The sequence below is a fragment of the Bombus flavifrons genome, chromosome 12, assembly GCF_040668555.2.
Source record: "Bombus flavifrons isolate JBK064 chromosome 12, iyBomFlav1_principal, whole genome shotgun sequence".
Classification (NCBI taxonomy): Eukaryota; Metazoa; Arthropoda; class Insecta; order Hymenoptera; family Apidae; genus Bombus; species Bombus flavifrons.
The window spans coordinates 912,163-930,328 of record NC_138453.1 but is presented as its reverse complement, the minus strand read 5'-3'; the positions used below and the strand labels follow the sequence as shown (position 1 = coordinate 930,328).

The 18,166-nt window shown below is 33.3% G+C and overlaps 1 protein-coding gene across 2 annotated transcripts in view; it reads right to left on the bottom strand.

The window, feature by feature from the left end:
* The window catches only part of LOC138185828 (retinol dehydrogenase 12), a 33,631-nt gene extending 15,468 nt beyond the window's left edge, over positions 1 to 18,163 (bottom strand). The window contains exons 1-3 of one of the 2 annotated variants that reach the window (XM_069125101.1): positions 17,378 to 18,163; positions 16,141 to 16,483; positions 10,316 to 10,394 (exon numbers count right to left, since the gene is read on the bottom strand). In XM_069125101.1, the coding sequence (XP_068981202.1) occupies positions 10,316 to 10,394; positions 16,141 to 16,258 (197 nt within the window). In that variant the 5' untranslated portion in view covers positions 16,259 to 16,483; positions 17,378 to 18,163. The remainder of the gene's footprint in view (positions 1 to 10,315; positions 10,395 to 16,140; positions 16,484 to 17,377) is intronic. The other variant, XM_069125100.1, reaches the window with a different exon arrangement.
* Positions 18,164 to 18,166: the final 3 nt, after the last annotated feature.

The following is an 18,166-nucleotide window of genomic DNA, read 5'->3' as shown; positions in this document are numbered from 1 at the left end:
GATGAACATGGATCCGCCACTGAGAAACGATCTTTAACAGCTTAAATCGTTTATACGCTAAAACATATCTAGAATTTTTTAATTATGTGTTACGGATATTTACAAACATTAACTCATTGCTCCAGAGTTGCACAATTGTAATTCATCGTTTGCTACTGGAATGCCACACAGTTTTACGAATGGGAGATTTTAATTTTACCAAGTATGATATAATACAACAAAGAAATTTACACAAAGTAAATCCTTTCGATGAAAATATATAATTTACTGCTTCTGAAAGTTGAATGTTGCTACGGCAACTGTCAAACAAAGACGAATTTAAATTTTCCGGTGGACCCCCGACCAGTACATTCTCTGTATTTATTAAATATTTTTTAAATACATTTGACGGTTTCAACAGCGAGTTATCTCGTCATTTAAACCTCACGACCAACCATCCATTACATCTTTACAATTGTCTAAAATTTTGTCAGAATATCTTTAAGAGTTTAATTAAAAAACTCCCATTTAATGAGCCATTTTTACACATCTTTTTATTACTAAAAACATAACGTCGATGGGGGCAGATGACAGAGAAACGAAAAAGAGTTGTCTTTGACGACAAGAAATATTATGTCTACCACAAATCATATTGTAAAATAAAAGAGATCTATTCGGTGACAGGCACCAATGTTGACCGAATTTACAAATTAGATATAAATGCAAGATTTGCTACATCACCCCCCTACCAGTGACAACGTTTTTATGTTATATTTACAATAGGTTTTCTTTGCTGTACATACGGTCGTACGATTTCGCTCGTCGTTTTCGAGTGTGGTTGCGAGAGAGTTCGGCATCTGCGGGTTTGTCGTTTCGATACGGGGTTAAGCGCCGTCCGCTTGTTGTCAAACCCGTGCAGATGTTGCGCGACGTCTTCGATATGCGGCGGTGGATACCTATCGGTACGATGCAAGTATTCAACACACAGTCGCCGCGATATCGTTGGCCTCCGTTCATCTTTGGTATGACGCGCAGAGGTGATGTCCATGGACTTTTCACTGGCCGCATTACTCCTTGCTCGGTCATCGTCTCAAATCCCGTCTTCGCCTGTGTCACGACCGGCACACTTCAAATCCGATGGACTGATGACAGAGATAAAGATGTGGTGGCACTCGGCGACGATGTATATCGCCGAAGCGAAGTGCCTAATGAGCCATCAATATCTCAACGGTCCTTCTGCCGAATGTTCGAGAAGAAGGCGTGCGTGGCAACGGTCGCGGACGCCTAACAAACGCGTGGATAGTGGGAATATTGAGGAGTGACAAAGGAAAAAGAAACGGATCCAATCGAAAGTCAAATTGTAAGAGCTTCAGTCTTGGAAAGTCACGGCTGGAGTTCAGAAACAAATTGTAATTAGTGTAAACCAAGTGTTAAGAAATAAATTCTCTTTTTATCTTTTTATTCTTATTTTCATCTTCGATTTCTTTTTTTATTTCTTACCTGACATCTGCTTGCGTTGATCGAAGGCAAGGCGTCGAGTTTCGCTGAAGACGGAAGAGCCGTGCGTGGTTTTTGAAATGATGTGCCATGCTGTGTCGTATTTTGTCTCTACCGAACGAGTGGACTAGTCACGTCCAAAAATTCGACGAAATGTCGGTGATACGTCGACTCACCGACGATTGTTTTGCTCGATACAGCCTCAGTCGTGTCCGTCTATCATGTTGTCGATAGGTTGCTGGTCTTGTCGCTGTGGTGTCGATTTCGAGGGTCGACCAGTAACCCGTAGTGGCTTAAGAAGTCCAGGCCGATGACAGGCGTGCTAAAGTCCGCCGCCGTGAAACGCTGTTTCGTGTTCGTCGTGGTGATAGGTCCCGTTTCTGATCCCAGGTGCCTTGGGAATGACACTTTTTCGCGCAGCCCTGGAACGTCGCGTGGAAGTAACAGAGGTCGAGCTGTTGTGATTCGGGTGCTTCCGGCTTCCGAGTGCCTTCTGTGGATGTTGTCGGCCACCTTGATCAGGGCGTTCGTTTCCGTTATCCTCAGCGCAGTCAGTACATGTTCAGTATTCGCTGGGAGGTATTTCTTCAAATCAAGATAGAATTAAGACGGCGTTCTATCGCCCATTTCTTCGTTCTCGAACTCCCAGTGCAGTCTTGAACCGTTTGAGTCTTTGAATTCTGTACGAAGTTGTTTGTTGCTACTCGTCATTGTGAATGTTCACTTTTCGCAGGTCGGTGTCACCAATGTAGAGGACTGTTTAGTCGTGTTCAACTCACGTCGGGGTTACCAATTTGTAGAGGACTGGTGTAGTGGTTTGGTCGTGAGATTTATTAAATGTTATTGCTCGTTGTTATGTAAGCCGGGCGTAACAAGCTTGGTCAAGCACGAACACATACTTACAGATTGGACAATTAGTAAAAAAGCAGAGAAACGGCCGCTTAGTCACCTTCGGTATGTAAAAACTTTGGTTAACCAATTGAGAGAAGATTTTCGCCAGACTCGTGATCGAGCTTCCACTTTCACCTCTAATTCCGATGAAATTCGATTGAATGGAAAGCTACGTGTTATTCCAACAAGAGTTAAGAAGAATTGCAAGGTTTGTTTTCAACGAGACAATCCCGGCGAAAGATATTCAACATATGACTGCGATACTTGCCCCGACAAGCCGAGAATACATCTTGACGATTGTTTTATAAAATACCATACAAAGCGACAATACAGAGCTTAATATTTAACGAATGTTCTTCTTTCAGATGTAAGGATACATGAAATATTAAAATATAATAGTTTCATACGTTAATTTGTATAATTTATATTAATTTGTATATGAAATCATTTTAAGTTGTAAGCTATAAGAGACTCACCAAGTTTTTTTTTATTTATTTATTTAAATTTTACAATTTGTCCAGTAGGACATTAGTGGTATAATAATATATAACATGTGGATGGTTACCCCCAGCGGGATTCCATCTTCCAAGTTGTTTATTTTATTTCTATTGTGAGGTCTGCGGGATGCTTCTTATTCAGTCTTCTTTCTATTATGGTTTTATTCGTTTCAGCAACCAGCTGGTTTGGGTGTGTTACAAGTCTTTCTTTATACTTTTTTGCATATCTAGCGATTTCCTCTTTGACTGTTGGAATTTTTAAATCTTTTCGTAAGTCTTCATTTCTAACGTACCATGGAGCGTTAACTATTGTCCTTAAAATTTTTGCTTGCTCTGTTTCTATTTTATTTATGTGACTCATTGCTGCCGTTCCCCATAGTGGGACTCCGTATGTCCAGATTGGTTTGATTATCGTTTTCTATATATTTAATTTATCCATTATGCTTAATTTAGATTTTCTATTGGTTTACCAGTACATCTGCTTCCTTTTTTCACGTATTCTGTTTATTATTGATTTTATGTGATGCTTCCATGTAAGGTGTGTGTCTAAATGTATTCCTAGATATTTGACTTGCTTTGTTTGTGCTATGCGGGCGCCGTTCAGTTGAATATCTGGTGTTTTTCCTTTTCTAAGTGTAAATGTTATGTGATTGCACTTACTGGTGTTCGCTTTTATTTGTTTGTTTTGCAGCCACTTTTCTATTTTTGTAATGTGTTCTTGTAGTAGTGCGGCTGCCGTTTCTGGATTTGCGTGCCTCACTAGTATGGCCGTATCGTTCGCGAACGTTAGTATTTTGCTGTTGACAGTTGTTGGTATGTCTGCCGTATATAGTGTGTATAAAATTAGTCCTAGGACGCTTCCTTGCGGTACTCCTACCTTGATATCCTTAATTTCAGAATATGCATCATTTATTTTTACTACAAAGGTTCTATTGTTTAAGTAAGATTTGTGTAGTTTGTAGATTTGTTCTGGAAATTGCTTTTTGAATGTTTGAAGAAGTTTTTCATGGTTAACTTTGCCAAATGCTTTTTCGATGTCCATAAAGAGTGCCGTGCAATATTGTTTTGTTTCCAGCGCCTGTAAGATTTCATTGACGAGTCTGTGCATTTGTTCTATTGTGGAGAGCTTATTCCCGAATCCAAATTTATGGTCCGGTATTAGTTTTTCTTTTTCTATTGTTGGTTTTAGGCGGTTATATATTATTTTTTCTAGTAATTTGGAAAACGCAGGTAGTAATGATATTGGCCTGTAGGATGCCGTTAGATGTGGGTTTTTGTTTGATTTGATTAACATTACGATCTGTGCTATTTTCCATAGTGCAGGAAAGTACTGTATTCTTAGAATTGCGTTGAATATTATCGTTGTTAGTCTTATTGCCTTTGGGGGAAGGTTTTTTAAGATTTTTCCATTGATCAAGTCGAATCCTGGTGCTTTACTTGACTTTGTTGCCTTAATTAAGTTTGTAACTTCTTGCGCTGTTGTGCTGAGTATGATGCAGCGTTTATCAGTTGTGTTGCTGGCATTTTCCACTTCTTCATTTGTTTGCCATCTGGGGATGCTGTTATTAATTTCGTACGGTGAAAATATATTTTGTAGGTGCTTCGAAAATTCTTCTGCCTGCTCTTCGTTGCTTCTGGCCCATGTGTTGTCCATTTTTCTCATTGCTGGGATTAATTTTATTGTTTTCTTAACTTTGTTAGTGACTTTCCATAGGGAGTAGTTGGTATTCTCATGCGCGGATAGTGATTCGATGAATTTTGAGAATTCGTTATTATAATGTTCCCTTATTTTATTCTTCAATTCCTTTGTAAGTTTATTTATGTTTTTCTTGTTTTCTCGTGTTCTCTGTTTTTGTCATTTTGCTTTCGCTTTTCTTTTTTCCCTGATTTTATCTAGGATGTCCTGTGGAATAATTTTTGATTGCCTGCTATTTAATTCATGGGTGGTGGTTGCCCACGCTGCTTCCTGTATTATTTCTGCCATAGTTGCTACTGCCTGCTCAATGTGTTCAGGTGTTTTCAATGGGATATTGCAGTTGATTTTGTTTTCGATTAGCTCTTTAAAAGTTTGCCAATTGGTGGTGTTATTGCAAAGCGACTCTGACTTGTTATAAAGTAGTGGTTTGCTTGTATATTCTAATATAATTGGTGCATGGTCGGAGTTAAGCTCAAGGCTGATTATTTTTAATTTGCTTACGTTTAGTCCTTTTGTTACTGCAAAATCCAACAGGTCAGGTGTTTTATTGAGGTCTGTCGGCCAGTACGTTGGTTTTCCTGTAGATAGTACGTTGAGGTTGCTGCTTCTAATGTATTTTCCTAATGTTCTACCTCTCGGCGTGTTAATTCTCGAACCCCATAATGTATGCATTGCATTAAAGTCTCCTGCTGCCATATATTTGTCGCCAAAGGATTGAAAGTACTCCTCCCATTTTTTAGGTGTCATTTTGTGTCTCGGAGGTACATATACTACTGATATCTGGAAGTAATTGTCATTGGTTTGTATTGTGACAGTGGTTGCTTGTAAGTGTTCTTGATTTGTTTGACTATGTAGGTGATGCTTGATGTCATTTTTTATTATTACTGCAGTTCCTCCATGTGCTTCACCTGAGGGGTGTTTGGTGTCGTAGATGGTGTAGTACGGTATTTTCATGTAACTTTTTAGAGTGAAATGTGTTTCTGAGACAAGTAGTTTTTTGTTATAACTTGCCACTTTCCAACTTTCATCCTGGTGGGTTAGTTCGTTACTGGTTTTATTCTCTTCATTGTTTGGTATTGGTTCCATTTCAACTTCGTTTGTAGCTGAGCATTCCTGTTTTTCATTTATTGGTTGGTTTGGTTTTAAAATGTTTGTTGTTTTATTTATGTAGTATGTTTCGTCTTTACTAATTATTTTTATCGGTGGGGTGTGATTTTGCATTCTAGTTTTGCTTATAGTCTTCTTAGTAGAAGACACGGGTTTCCACCATTTAGCTATGGGCGTTGCCGTTCGTAACTTTCTCTTCCCCACTTGCCGCACTTTCTCTGAAGCACTCTTTTACACGTCCGTTTAGCTCGGCTGCTCGGGCAGAACTGTCGACTCACCAAGTAAGCGGAAAATCATTTCGAGTTGCTGACTCGCCCGAGTGAAAAAACACCTCGGCTGCAAATGTTTAAACGTACAATGATTCCTTTGAATCTTCCGGAACACACAGAAATCGAAACCATTTGAACGGCTAATGTACAAAAGAGTTAACGACGCGAAAGTGTAAACAATTATCGGCCGCCGCTGTTCCCTACGATAACATCGAAGAGCAACGGAGTCCGGAGTTTGCCGATGGGGCTGTCACATAAACTTGTGACTCAGATTATAAAAACAAGAAGGTTGAGCCGTAACACAACTATTAACTTTCTTTTTATTACACTTTATTATGCATTTAATAGTCAAAATTGAGTATACACTGAATTGACACGTATAAATTACACTTTACTCTAACAACTTTATATAAATTAAGTAGGCGACTGATAGAAACTCGGTAAAGATGTTGACTGTTCGAAAGATGGAAAATCAGTAAAGTTTAGCGACGATGTTGTGGCGGAGGAAAGCTAGTGATAGGTGGGTTTAAGGGCATGAAAAGAGCTGATTTATTAAGGACAAGTTTTCATTAGGAGAGTGAAGGAAATAGACTTCGCCGTCAATTGGCTAATTTTCTAAGTTGGTGCGCGAGGAAGGGTGCTAACCGCCCCTGAGAGAAAGCTGCTAACGGAAGATACCGAACGTGAGAAAAACTAACTTTTCCGTATCTTCCCGTAGTAGACAAAAATGTAAAGAAGGAGAAAGGCATCCTACACAGGAAGACCGTTCCTAGGAACCCTGAGCAAAATGGAGTTTCTGAACGAGCAAACAGAACCCTGGTGGAAATGTCTAGATGTTTACTCATCCAATCAGGGCTCCCTGACTATCTGTGGGGGGAAGCTGTGAACACGGCATGCCACATAAGGAACCTATGTCCATCCGCTGCTATTGGAGACAAAATCCCACTGGAATTGTGGAAAGGTAAGGGATGCGACATCCAAGGGGAGATCAGCAGACTGAGGGTATTCGGATGCAGAGTCTGGTACCTAAGAAGTCCAAGCGGAGGAAAGTTCGAGAGCAGGGCAGATGAAGGGATATTCGTAGGATACGACAGACAGGTTAAAGGCTATAGAATTTACCTACCAAAGACCAAGAAGGTGATAATAGTCTGTCATGTCAGGTTCGAGGAGAATGCGTTCCCATATAAGAGTGTCAAGATGGAAACAAGCAACATAAAAAGGAGATCCTCAGAATGGATATGGGACGTTGAAGACTTTGAACTTGGAAGTTCATGGACAGTTTAGTGAGTGAGAATAGTCAGGAGGAGGCTGTGAGTGTACCGGTCGTGCCCAGGAGGTCGGCAAGACTTCACAAACCAAAGACATGTGATAGTTGTGCTCATACTGCGACCGTTTGTAGAGCTCAAAGCATGTGTGTACCTGTAAATGTGTACGAAGCCCTAAGGGGGCCAGATGCTCAAAGGTGGACTGATGCAATAATGAAGGAGTTAGACAATTTAAAAGGTAAAGACGTGTGGGACATTGTGCAAAGGCCGACAAATAGAAACGTTATAGACTGTAAGTGGTTGCTTGTGATAAAGAGAGACCCTGATAGGTATAAGGCCAGACTTGTAGCTCGAGGATTCTGGCAGAGACCTGGAGTAGATTACTCGGAAACCTTTAGTCCAATAGTGAAACGCAGAACTCTAAGAATTCTACTTGCTCTGTGTGCGGAGAATGAATGGGTTTACGAGCATATCGATGTGGAATGTGCGTATCTCAACAGTCCTCTGGATAAGGATATATACACGGAGCAACCAAAATTTTTTAGAGTTCCAGGAAAAGACAGGACTCAATTTGTGTGCAAACTTAAAAAGAGCCTGTATGGACTGAAACAAGCTGGGAGAAAGTGGTTTAGATACATAAATAAATAAATAAGTAAATAAATAATAAATAATAAATAAATATAAATAAATAATAATAAATAATAAATAAATAACAATAAATAATAAATAAATAAATTATCTTAAAGGTATGAGTCTGAACCCATGTATGAGTGATCCGTGTGTGTATGTAAATGCGTCCAAAGATCTAATTGTAGCTGTATTGTGGATGACATTCTTGTATTTGGAACGAAGGATTGGGTTGAAGTATTTAAGACTAGAATTAAGGACAAATTAGATGTTAGAATGCTAGGTACAGACACTCAATTTTTATCCATCCACCTGAGTAAGCCAAACAGTACCACTGTTGTATTTGATCAATCCGTACAGATAGGTCAAATGCTGGACCTGTTTGACATTACTCATGAAATTTGAGTGTCGACACCGCTGGCCAAGGAATGTGAGGCCTGTTTCGACATTGAGTTTTCATACTCGCTGGTGGTGCAATATCCTGGTTGTCTAAGAAACAACCAATCATAGCCCAATCGACGTGCGAAGCCGAGTTCGTGGCGATGCAGGAAGCAGCAAGGAAAACTGTATGGATTTCCTTATTGTTAAGGGAGTTGGGTCAATTGTCGTATTGCCCTCGCCCTTGCAAGATTTTCTGTAATAATATCGGGGCTATTTCATGGTCAAAGGATGAAGTAGTTGCCGAAAGCTCCAAACATGTTCAAGTGCGTTACTTTTATGTTAAGAACTGCGTGTCGAAGGGGATATTAGATTATACATATATACCTAGTCCTAAGAATGTCGCCGACATTCTCACCAAAGGTTTAAATAGGGTTAAGACTCAGTATTTCACCAAAGCTATGGGGCTTGTAGAAACTACGATCAAAGGGGAGTGTTGAGAAAATCTAGGTTGGTATGATCGCTAGTTGCTACAAACTAAGTTGATACGACTTCTAACGACGCTCTTTTGTCTTAGAAGTCGACCACGTGTTAATTGACCAAGTGTATTCTATGTGTTAAGACGTGTTGTACGAGGTGGAGAAATATATAGAAGAAAATCGAATCTGTGTGAATCGATTAATTATCAACCCCAAACCCATATCAAATAACAAGCGACACTTCCACCAAAAAATAAAAGATGCTTGTTTGGTCTGAAGGACCTTAACCGTGAAAATGCCAAGATTTATGAACCAAGGCACCGGCGCCAACAGAGCCGAAAATTGCCGGACTAGGTGGTCGACTCTCGGGTATTACAAAAACAAAGGAAGCGCGACGAGCGAAACGGTCACCACATAAGAAATGAGGCAAAAACAATGACAGCGTTCTTTGATCCGAAGCCTGCCAAAAATAGGACGACTTTAACGCTTCTTGTTCTAAACAAACTAAATAAATTAGCGAACGAGAAAGAACAATAGGGAAGGATACTGAAGAACCTGTCGTTACATTGCGTAGAACACCGAAACGTGGTGATTGTAGCAAAAATGATGTAATAGAATGACTTCAGTGCGATAAAAGACAATAGTTCTAAATTTTACACAGGCTGAAATGGTAAATGAAGGTAATGACGAGCATGTGCCTTCTCACCGTAGCTTCGAAACATTTGAAATATTGCTTGCTTGAAATGCGTCATTGGCTTCAGGTAAAGAGCAAAAATAAAATCTTTAAATATTGAAACAGTGACAATTTTTCTATTTCCATTTAAATAAATAAAGTTTAATATAAAAAAAAGTTTAATATAAAGTTTAATATAAAAAAGATTAATAATACGGATACACATCTATGAAACGAAGGTTGAGCGATATTTATACAGTATATTTAAGTTTTAAACTACTCAAAACATTGATCTTAACAAGATCAATTCTGAAGATCATCTGAAATCGATGAAATATGTCCATTTGTAGATAATTATCAAAACATATTCCGAATTAATATTTTTAGAAATATTATATTATTAAGAAATACATACTTTTGCTAGAGATACCGCGGTATGGCAAGTTCCACTACCGGAATTCTCTTTCTTTTATGACCTTTATATCATTTCGAGGTTACGATCCTATTCGATGGTTGAGACACCATGTATACGAATATATAATTCTTTATTAGCGTATGGTTAGTTTTAAAATTAGTATAATCTATTTCTGTTTCAAATTAAAATAATTATTCTAACTTATCTCTTCAACTATGAATATAGCGATATATAAATGTTCTTTTTAATATTTATAAAATTTTAATGAAATTTGGTTTTCGAAAAATGGAGTTACAAGGTAAAACGTTAAACAACAAGAGAAATATACAATATTTTATCAAAACAACTAAGTAATTAAATTATCGATTAATTTTAAATACGTACATTTATGAACCACTACAATTCATTAGAATTTAGATTTCCATTTAAACAATAATGAGATAAGCATAAAATATATCGCTTTGCTCTAATTTAAAAGGAAATATTTTTTCAAGAAGTATATTTCGAGTTCATTTTTTAAATAAAAAATAATTTTCAAATACCTTGACGTAGTTTCTTTTATGTCATTCACTGCTTCTGTTGCTTTATTAATGTCACGACAAGCTAAAATCACTCGAGCACCTAAAAAATAAAAAGTATCATTATTTTTGTTAATATAAATATGTAATACGTGAAGTAATGTATAATACAAACTACAAATAAGTTATGATTAAAACAGTTGTATATTTAAAAACGTATTCTAAGCTATATCATATCCCTAATTGCTATACATGTTCTTTATAATGTAAAGAAGAATCGCACATTAACTTACAATCCTCTTATCAGAAGGCATTCTTGTCTTTCTATTTATCACCTGATATTAACACTAAACCTACCGATACTTCTTATATACCTACTTCTACCGTGCCCAGTCAAAATGACCGTTCCTTTAAAAAAAATTATTGTTTTTATAATTAAACGTAGAAAATATATATGTCGGGTTTGTCGGGTTGGCGCTAGTTTTAGGGGCGCGTTGCGTATCTTCATTAGGACAAGCCATCGTAGTTGTTCAATGAGGTTTATATTTACAATTATGTATTCAAGTGTTGATTTAACAAGGTTTAACAATTTAACGAGTTTATTAGTCACTCTTAAAGTAAAGACAATGTTCTTAGGTTCAAACGAATCCACGGTCAACGGGATAACTCTTTGTGCAATTGAATATGTTTTGAAACTCAAAATGACGATAGCTGTGTCGTACGGTATCTTTCTGACTGACTGACAAGACGTTGTGTGTAAACTCTCCAAGATGATCACAAGAATAAAAGACTGACACGATCACATTTGTCAATTGCGTATTGACCGGGGATATCAACAAAATTCCAGGCGCCGTTACTAGGCAGACCCGCGTAGAGCCGTCATTGCTCCTGCCCCGGGGCTTGTTTGTCAATACAGCGTGTGTCCCTCAATATTGGTACTTCTACTGTTAAGTAAAAACGTTCATCCCGTGACCGTCGCTACGTTCGACGACCAGTTGTGTTACCTCGAGCCCAAGCCCACTGTCTCAAATCTCGGGCAAACATAATCAGATCGTATCACAACTACTACTTCAAAGTTCTATTATTTAAGTACAGCTATAATGAATAGTTTAGACCAAAGTATTGGGAATCTTCCCAAAATTCCAAAAGAAAGGCCCGTTGTCCCTACATCTCCGACATATAAATAGTGAATTTGTTGCTGAATGAATTAGTATATGAACAACTTCCATAAAATGACGATACAAATTTATTTTTATATAATTTCAATTATAAACTAAAAAAGGGACAAACAAAATTATTACAGGCAATTACACAAGCAGAATTGATGGAAAGTGTGGAATTAAATAATTCAGAGGTTTTGAGTGCAGATAAGAATGAAGAAGTGAGTCATGCAGGAGGAAAAGTTGCACTTGAAACTGCGATGAGATATATTGAGCAGCAAGAAAATTCATCTGCAATTGATATCTTATTTTTTAAAAAGTGACGCGATATCGGATTAATAGACGAGATTAAACCAAAAAAGCAGTAAAAGATTACCAATTCCTTCGTAAAAAAAATAATATTTTATAAATATTGTTTATATGTATATACTAGGTATGTACAATAGAAATTATTGATATAGTTATTCGTTAATCTTTGTTCTGTAACTACCTAGAAATAATAACTGAAACATGTTGTCCGATTAACCAGCCAGGAGTCCAATCCTACAGCAGCCGGTTAAGTGTAAGTATACTGTATGTATAATATATAACATTTTGGTCAATAAGCACTCTTTTTGTAGAATAAAAAATTTAGTTATGAGGTTCACAGAAAACATCGCCATTAATAAAAACAATTTAACAGTAGCAGTGCTTCTGAATTTGCAAAAATTTAATTGTGCATAAAAATATATAACATAAAATAGTTACGCATAGGTAATTGGTAAGAACTCTTGTTCTTATTACTCTTTTTGTTGCTAGGTAATAATAATTTTATTGAATCATGTACTTTACCTTAGTAATATTAAGAATATTTCTAAAATTTCATATTGATTACAATATAACAATACCTTAGTTACGTTAATATGTAATGATTATAAATAATGAGTCTATACTTGATGTAAGAAACGATAAACTAAATATTTGACGTATTTGAAATTGTACATACAGTAGGTCACAAGAAGATCTAGACACTATACAACTTAAATTTCTGAGCTCTATATTTCCAGTAAATCTACAAGGACCAACAAAAATGTATTACATTATGTTAAACTGCACTATATAGACAACAACAGAAGAAATCTTTTGAGTTATTATTTATTGTCATCTAAATATTAAAAAAAAAAAACATTGAGAAAGAATGAATCCTTATATCATAAAAAGTTTTGGACACTAATGCTAATTTTACACATAAAACTAAACAACAACTAAATTATACACATAAAATTAAAACTAATAATGACTATTCATATTTAAAATTTGATATTAAGTTGGATAACCCATATGTTTGATGACATGATGTAAACATTTTGGCACAATGGAAATAAGTTTATTTAAATAATCAACAATGACTTGTTCCCATTCTTCTTTCAAACGTTTTTTTTTCATTGTTCTATTGACATTTCTAACATTCTATTAATTCTGCAATCTAATTCCTCCGATACATGTTTCGTAGGATTTAAGATCAGGAACATGTAAAACATGTGTACAATTACAAAGAAAAGATTCTTGTACAATCCATACCTTATGCTTTGGATCGTTATTCTGGAACAGCTTAAAAGTCTCATACATCCCCATATTAAAAGTATTTTCTTGAAAATTGTTCTTTGTAATGTATAAATATTTATGTAAAATGTGTAAATATGTATAAACTTTTACCGAAAATACTGTAACATAATATAATACACTTCTATAGATCCTTGTACATTTATTGAAATTATAGAAGTTAGAAATCAAAATTATACAGTGTCTGAATCTCTTTTGTGTGCAATTATATATTAAATTCAGGTATATTCCAAAGAAATTTCACGCGATATTAATAATAGTATTAATAATAATAATGTATTAATTAAACTGTCCATACATATATATTTATGAAGAATGAATGTAGTAATTACAGTCACATGTTTCCACCCAAAATGTGTCAAAATACACTTAACCTTATGTTTTTTATCGAAACTATAGGAAATTTTTAAAGAAAAAACAAATTTCCACAACAAATCATACACAAATTCATAATATACTCAACAAGACAAATCTAATAGCATAAAATTTGTCATGATCGCTGAAAGTTCCAATTCATAGGAATGTTTCTAAACTTAAAATAACACAAATATAGTATATAAATATAATAAACTTAAAACAAATAGTTATGTATAAATACTTATAATATAAATTCATTCAGCCTTCGATAATATAATATTTATTTATTCAACAATATCGTTTCTAATTTTGGAGTAATTATAATAAAGTAGATTATAATAAAGTAGAGTACATCACAATAGATTATAATTAAAAAAAAAAACAAAAAATATTCTTTCACATAAATATTTCATTCTTTTATCTTCAAGTTTTTAAAAAATATGACATTAGTAATCATAAGCAAAATAATACTATAATAATCCAAGCTTGAATAAACTTGGTGTGACAAATTGATTTAACAATGCAAAAAGTAATCTTTAATGAACTACTTTGAATAAATATGCTTCTAATTATATTCTAAACGATATAATACTAATAATATATAATAAATAATATATTAATAAAGGAGCATATACATGTATGTATATAAAGACTCACCACTCTCTTGCACAATTGAACAAATACTATTAGTGAAATTTTACTAGTTACACTTTACTGCTATTGGTTAAAGGTTATAAAGTACTGTAGTGCTAATAAACTCTTTTGCATAACAGTAGCAAATTTAATAACGAAACAAGCTAAATTTTGTACATCAATTTTATAAATTACTAAAATATCTAATCCTAGTATCTCTCATATTCGATGGGTATTCGATGTAAAATAATATAATTGTTCAACGGAAGTCTGTAACCTAAAACTTATTACACGTCAATCCAATAATGGTATACCAAAATTATAAAATAATTTATGAGGAAATTTATATACCACTTTCGATATTGACTCTTATTTCTCACTGTTAAGATTAATAGTAATGAAGAAGTTAAATATTTAAATAATATGTGCATGCAAAGTACAAAGCATAATAATTTAATTTTTGGTTAAATTACATTTTAGGGAATGCGAAATTATTAACTTTTTGTGCAATCTTATAGTTTTCTATGTGTATTCATCTAAAATGTGGTGTCAAAAGTGTTTCCTAATATGTAATATAATCCAATTTTTTATATATTTACCTATGTAACTTACTGCAAAGAACGATATATAGGCATTTTATATTGTGTGTTACAAAAATGATTTATAACCTTCACAAAATATATATAATATATTAAAACTTACTCAGCTAATGTAGATTATATAAAGAATTATATACATTTTATTACACATATTATATAGGAATAAGTACAGTTAAATCAAAATAGTACGAAAGATAAAGAAGAGGATAGGAATCTATTAAAATAAATAGTGAAATTTGTCTTATAAGACAAATATGCCACAGTACTTAATGGAAAGAGATATAAGAAAAAACCAGTCTTATGACAAGGTACAAATCTAGGGCAAAATGAGGTATTATGGAAAAGAATATGGAAAACAGATATTGGAGAAAAGAAGAAGAAAGAATGTGCAAGATATATGAAAGGAATATGGGAAAGATTAAATACCTGGTGGGTTGATGAAGTAGTGGAATGGCTTAGAAGCACATATAGAATAAAAATAGAAGAGAAATTGATACCAAATAGAAACCAAGTTCCATTTCTTAAGTACAACAACAAAGTTAAATAAACATATATGTATATATAAATATATATGTACTGTCTGAATTTATAAAGCTCTATATCATGATCATATAAAAACCTTGTCCTATACACATACATATGCATAAATGTACATGAGTTTCTTACTTGTTCATGTAACATTGTAATAGACGGTATTATTGGAAATATATTAACTGCAAAAATGAATAATTAGATATTATCGTATAATAAATTATAATTGATATTTTCCCTTGAAATTTCTCAATAATTAAATGTCTGTAATAAACAAAATTATATATTTGATAGAATTATTATTTTGTAGATTTATAGGTAAGAATATTTGAAAATGCAAGTGCAAAAATTGCTCATAATATATAAAAATATATAAAATATCCCAAGGATGGTTTTCCTTATGATATTCAGTGGACACAAAAAATCTTCCGGAGACTAAATTTTATATCTTTAATGATGTTCATAAAAATATAAATTTGTATAAACATCTACAATTTATTCATAACACTGAGAATTTATTTTAGAACCTGTTATCACATTCATACTTATATTGATAATATTAGTAACAGTAATAACTTGTATGTAATATATTTTGTTTAATTTAAATGTTACAACGTGATACTTATGTCACTAAGTACATGAATACATTTAATATATGATCTACTTATGACAATATTTGGCATTAATAAATTTTTAAACTCTTCATAACTAAAGTGGAATATTAATATGTGTAACGTAGTAAATGCATGACATAAATAAGTAAATATGTATATATACACAATATATATAATATAAGATACTAAATGCAAATATAACATATACAATGTACTAATTGTGCTACAAGTACAACATCATTAACTATATAAAATGTATAAAATTATAAATGTAATATTTCAAAAATTAACTCATAACTATATGAATGAATTATATATCATGTCAATAACATAAATAGTGTAAATATTCTTACCTCTTCTATATATGTCCCTAGCTGTTTCTTTCCCAATTCCACAATTTGCACCTGTTATAATTACAGTTTTTCCCATCAAACGAACATCGTTGTTACAATAGTTACTAAAAAACCTCATATTTAAAACAATTTGCTCTTACTAATTGCAATAACATACAATAAAAGAATCTATTTATCCAGAACTTCGATCCGCCTTCTGAAGTATAACGAGGCTTTCTACCTTTCAATGCCACTCACTTCGTCATTACATTGAGCGGGTATACCGTACTTGCATCGAACAGCATACCGTACTTCCATATAAAAGGAGTGGGGTACACAATAGTGATTATATAGCAAATAAACTCTGCAAGATTATTGATATCGTTATCAGAATGACGATGTAGTTAAACATCCTAAAACAATCATTGATTGATAAACAGATTATAGATATTTCTACACATTAAATATCTAAAAACAATTTAAAATACGCAAATAGGTATGTATAAAAATATGCATAATATACTAACAACACATATGACATAAGTTTTATCTATACATGTAATAATAATATACATATAGCAGTATCATCTATGATACATTGTTTAATAATGTACGTACATAGATTTTTTTTTCATAGATTTCATAAATTCATAGATTTACTTTTACAGTCAATCTGATATATCATAGTTTACGTTACAATAAATTACCAACATTTTATCCAAATTTGAATTGTCAATTTTCTGCAAAATACAACCATTGCCTACTTGTTAAATTTTTCGATATTTTAGTATGTCTGTTTCTTATTCGATTTCCAATTCAGGTTACAGATAATGCAATACATTTAAGCAAACTAAACTATTTAAAATTCGAGACACTAAACTAGCAAACAATTAAAAATTCTGAACATGCAACTTGATGTAATATACATAAAGTTGACCACATTAGCTGCATATTATCCACGCGTTGCAGTTATTGTGCGAGAGTTTACTGATAAAGTTTTATAAGTTTTATAAGATAAATATATCATACAATATGGATAAACCTTCTCGGATATGTTCTTAAATATAAGTAAGAAAGTCATATGTAATATGTAGAAGACACAAAATAAACAATAATTCTCTAATCACGTAATAAATTTCTATTTAGGTATAATTTCTCTATTTGCATTATATAGAATTATGTATTTATATGAACATCCATTGTCAAAATTATTTATTAAATTAAATTATTTATTAAAAATTAAATTATTAAATATTACCCATTTTATTAATTTCTCTCGTTTCTTGTACTTATTATCGTTTGACAATAGTTGATTCCCAATTTTTAAATTATTATCATTAAAGTACTCATTTCCTTTCGCAAAGTGGATTAACAAGAGAAGTTCAAAAATCTTCAACAATTGTGTTTTCTTTAAATCTTCGTTAACTGATTAATAGATTTCGGTTTAAAGATAAATGAAATGTACGCGAAGACGCTGTCGTAACAGACCTATCGGAAAATTGTATCTTATTAATTGTCATTAAAAGGAAATAAAATTTATAAAATCAATATTTACTTAAAAAGAAAAATCGTTATCTTCTTGTGTTTAGACTCATTTTCATTAATTTACGGAATTTTATACATAACAAACATATTATAAAACTGAATCTGCAATGTTTTCATTATTGGACAAGGATGTTGTTGCCGTGTTATGTCGATGTTATGTTGATTATAGTAAGAAAATTTTTAGATAGCAGAACATCTATATATTAATATTACAGGGAGAATTATGCAAGTAACGTATGACAAAAGATAAATTGTATTATTATATGCCAAAATAAACATTGAAGCCCTTTTCCAATTCATACTACAATATACAATTGCAATGGTATTATGTAATTCTTGCTACTTTTGTAATGCTCTCATACTTTTAGCGCTTCTATCACTTATCTTGTTTCGATGGTTACTTACAAGCTTTTTATTTGACATTGTTAATATCTAACCTTTGGAGTACGAGAGATCTTCGAACTTTATGTTTATTTAAAGCATCTTACATTTTATGCAAAAC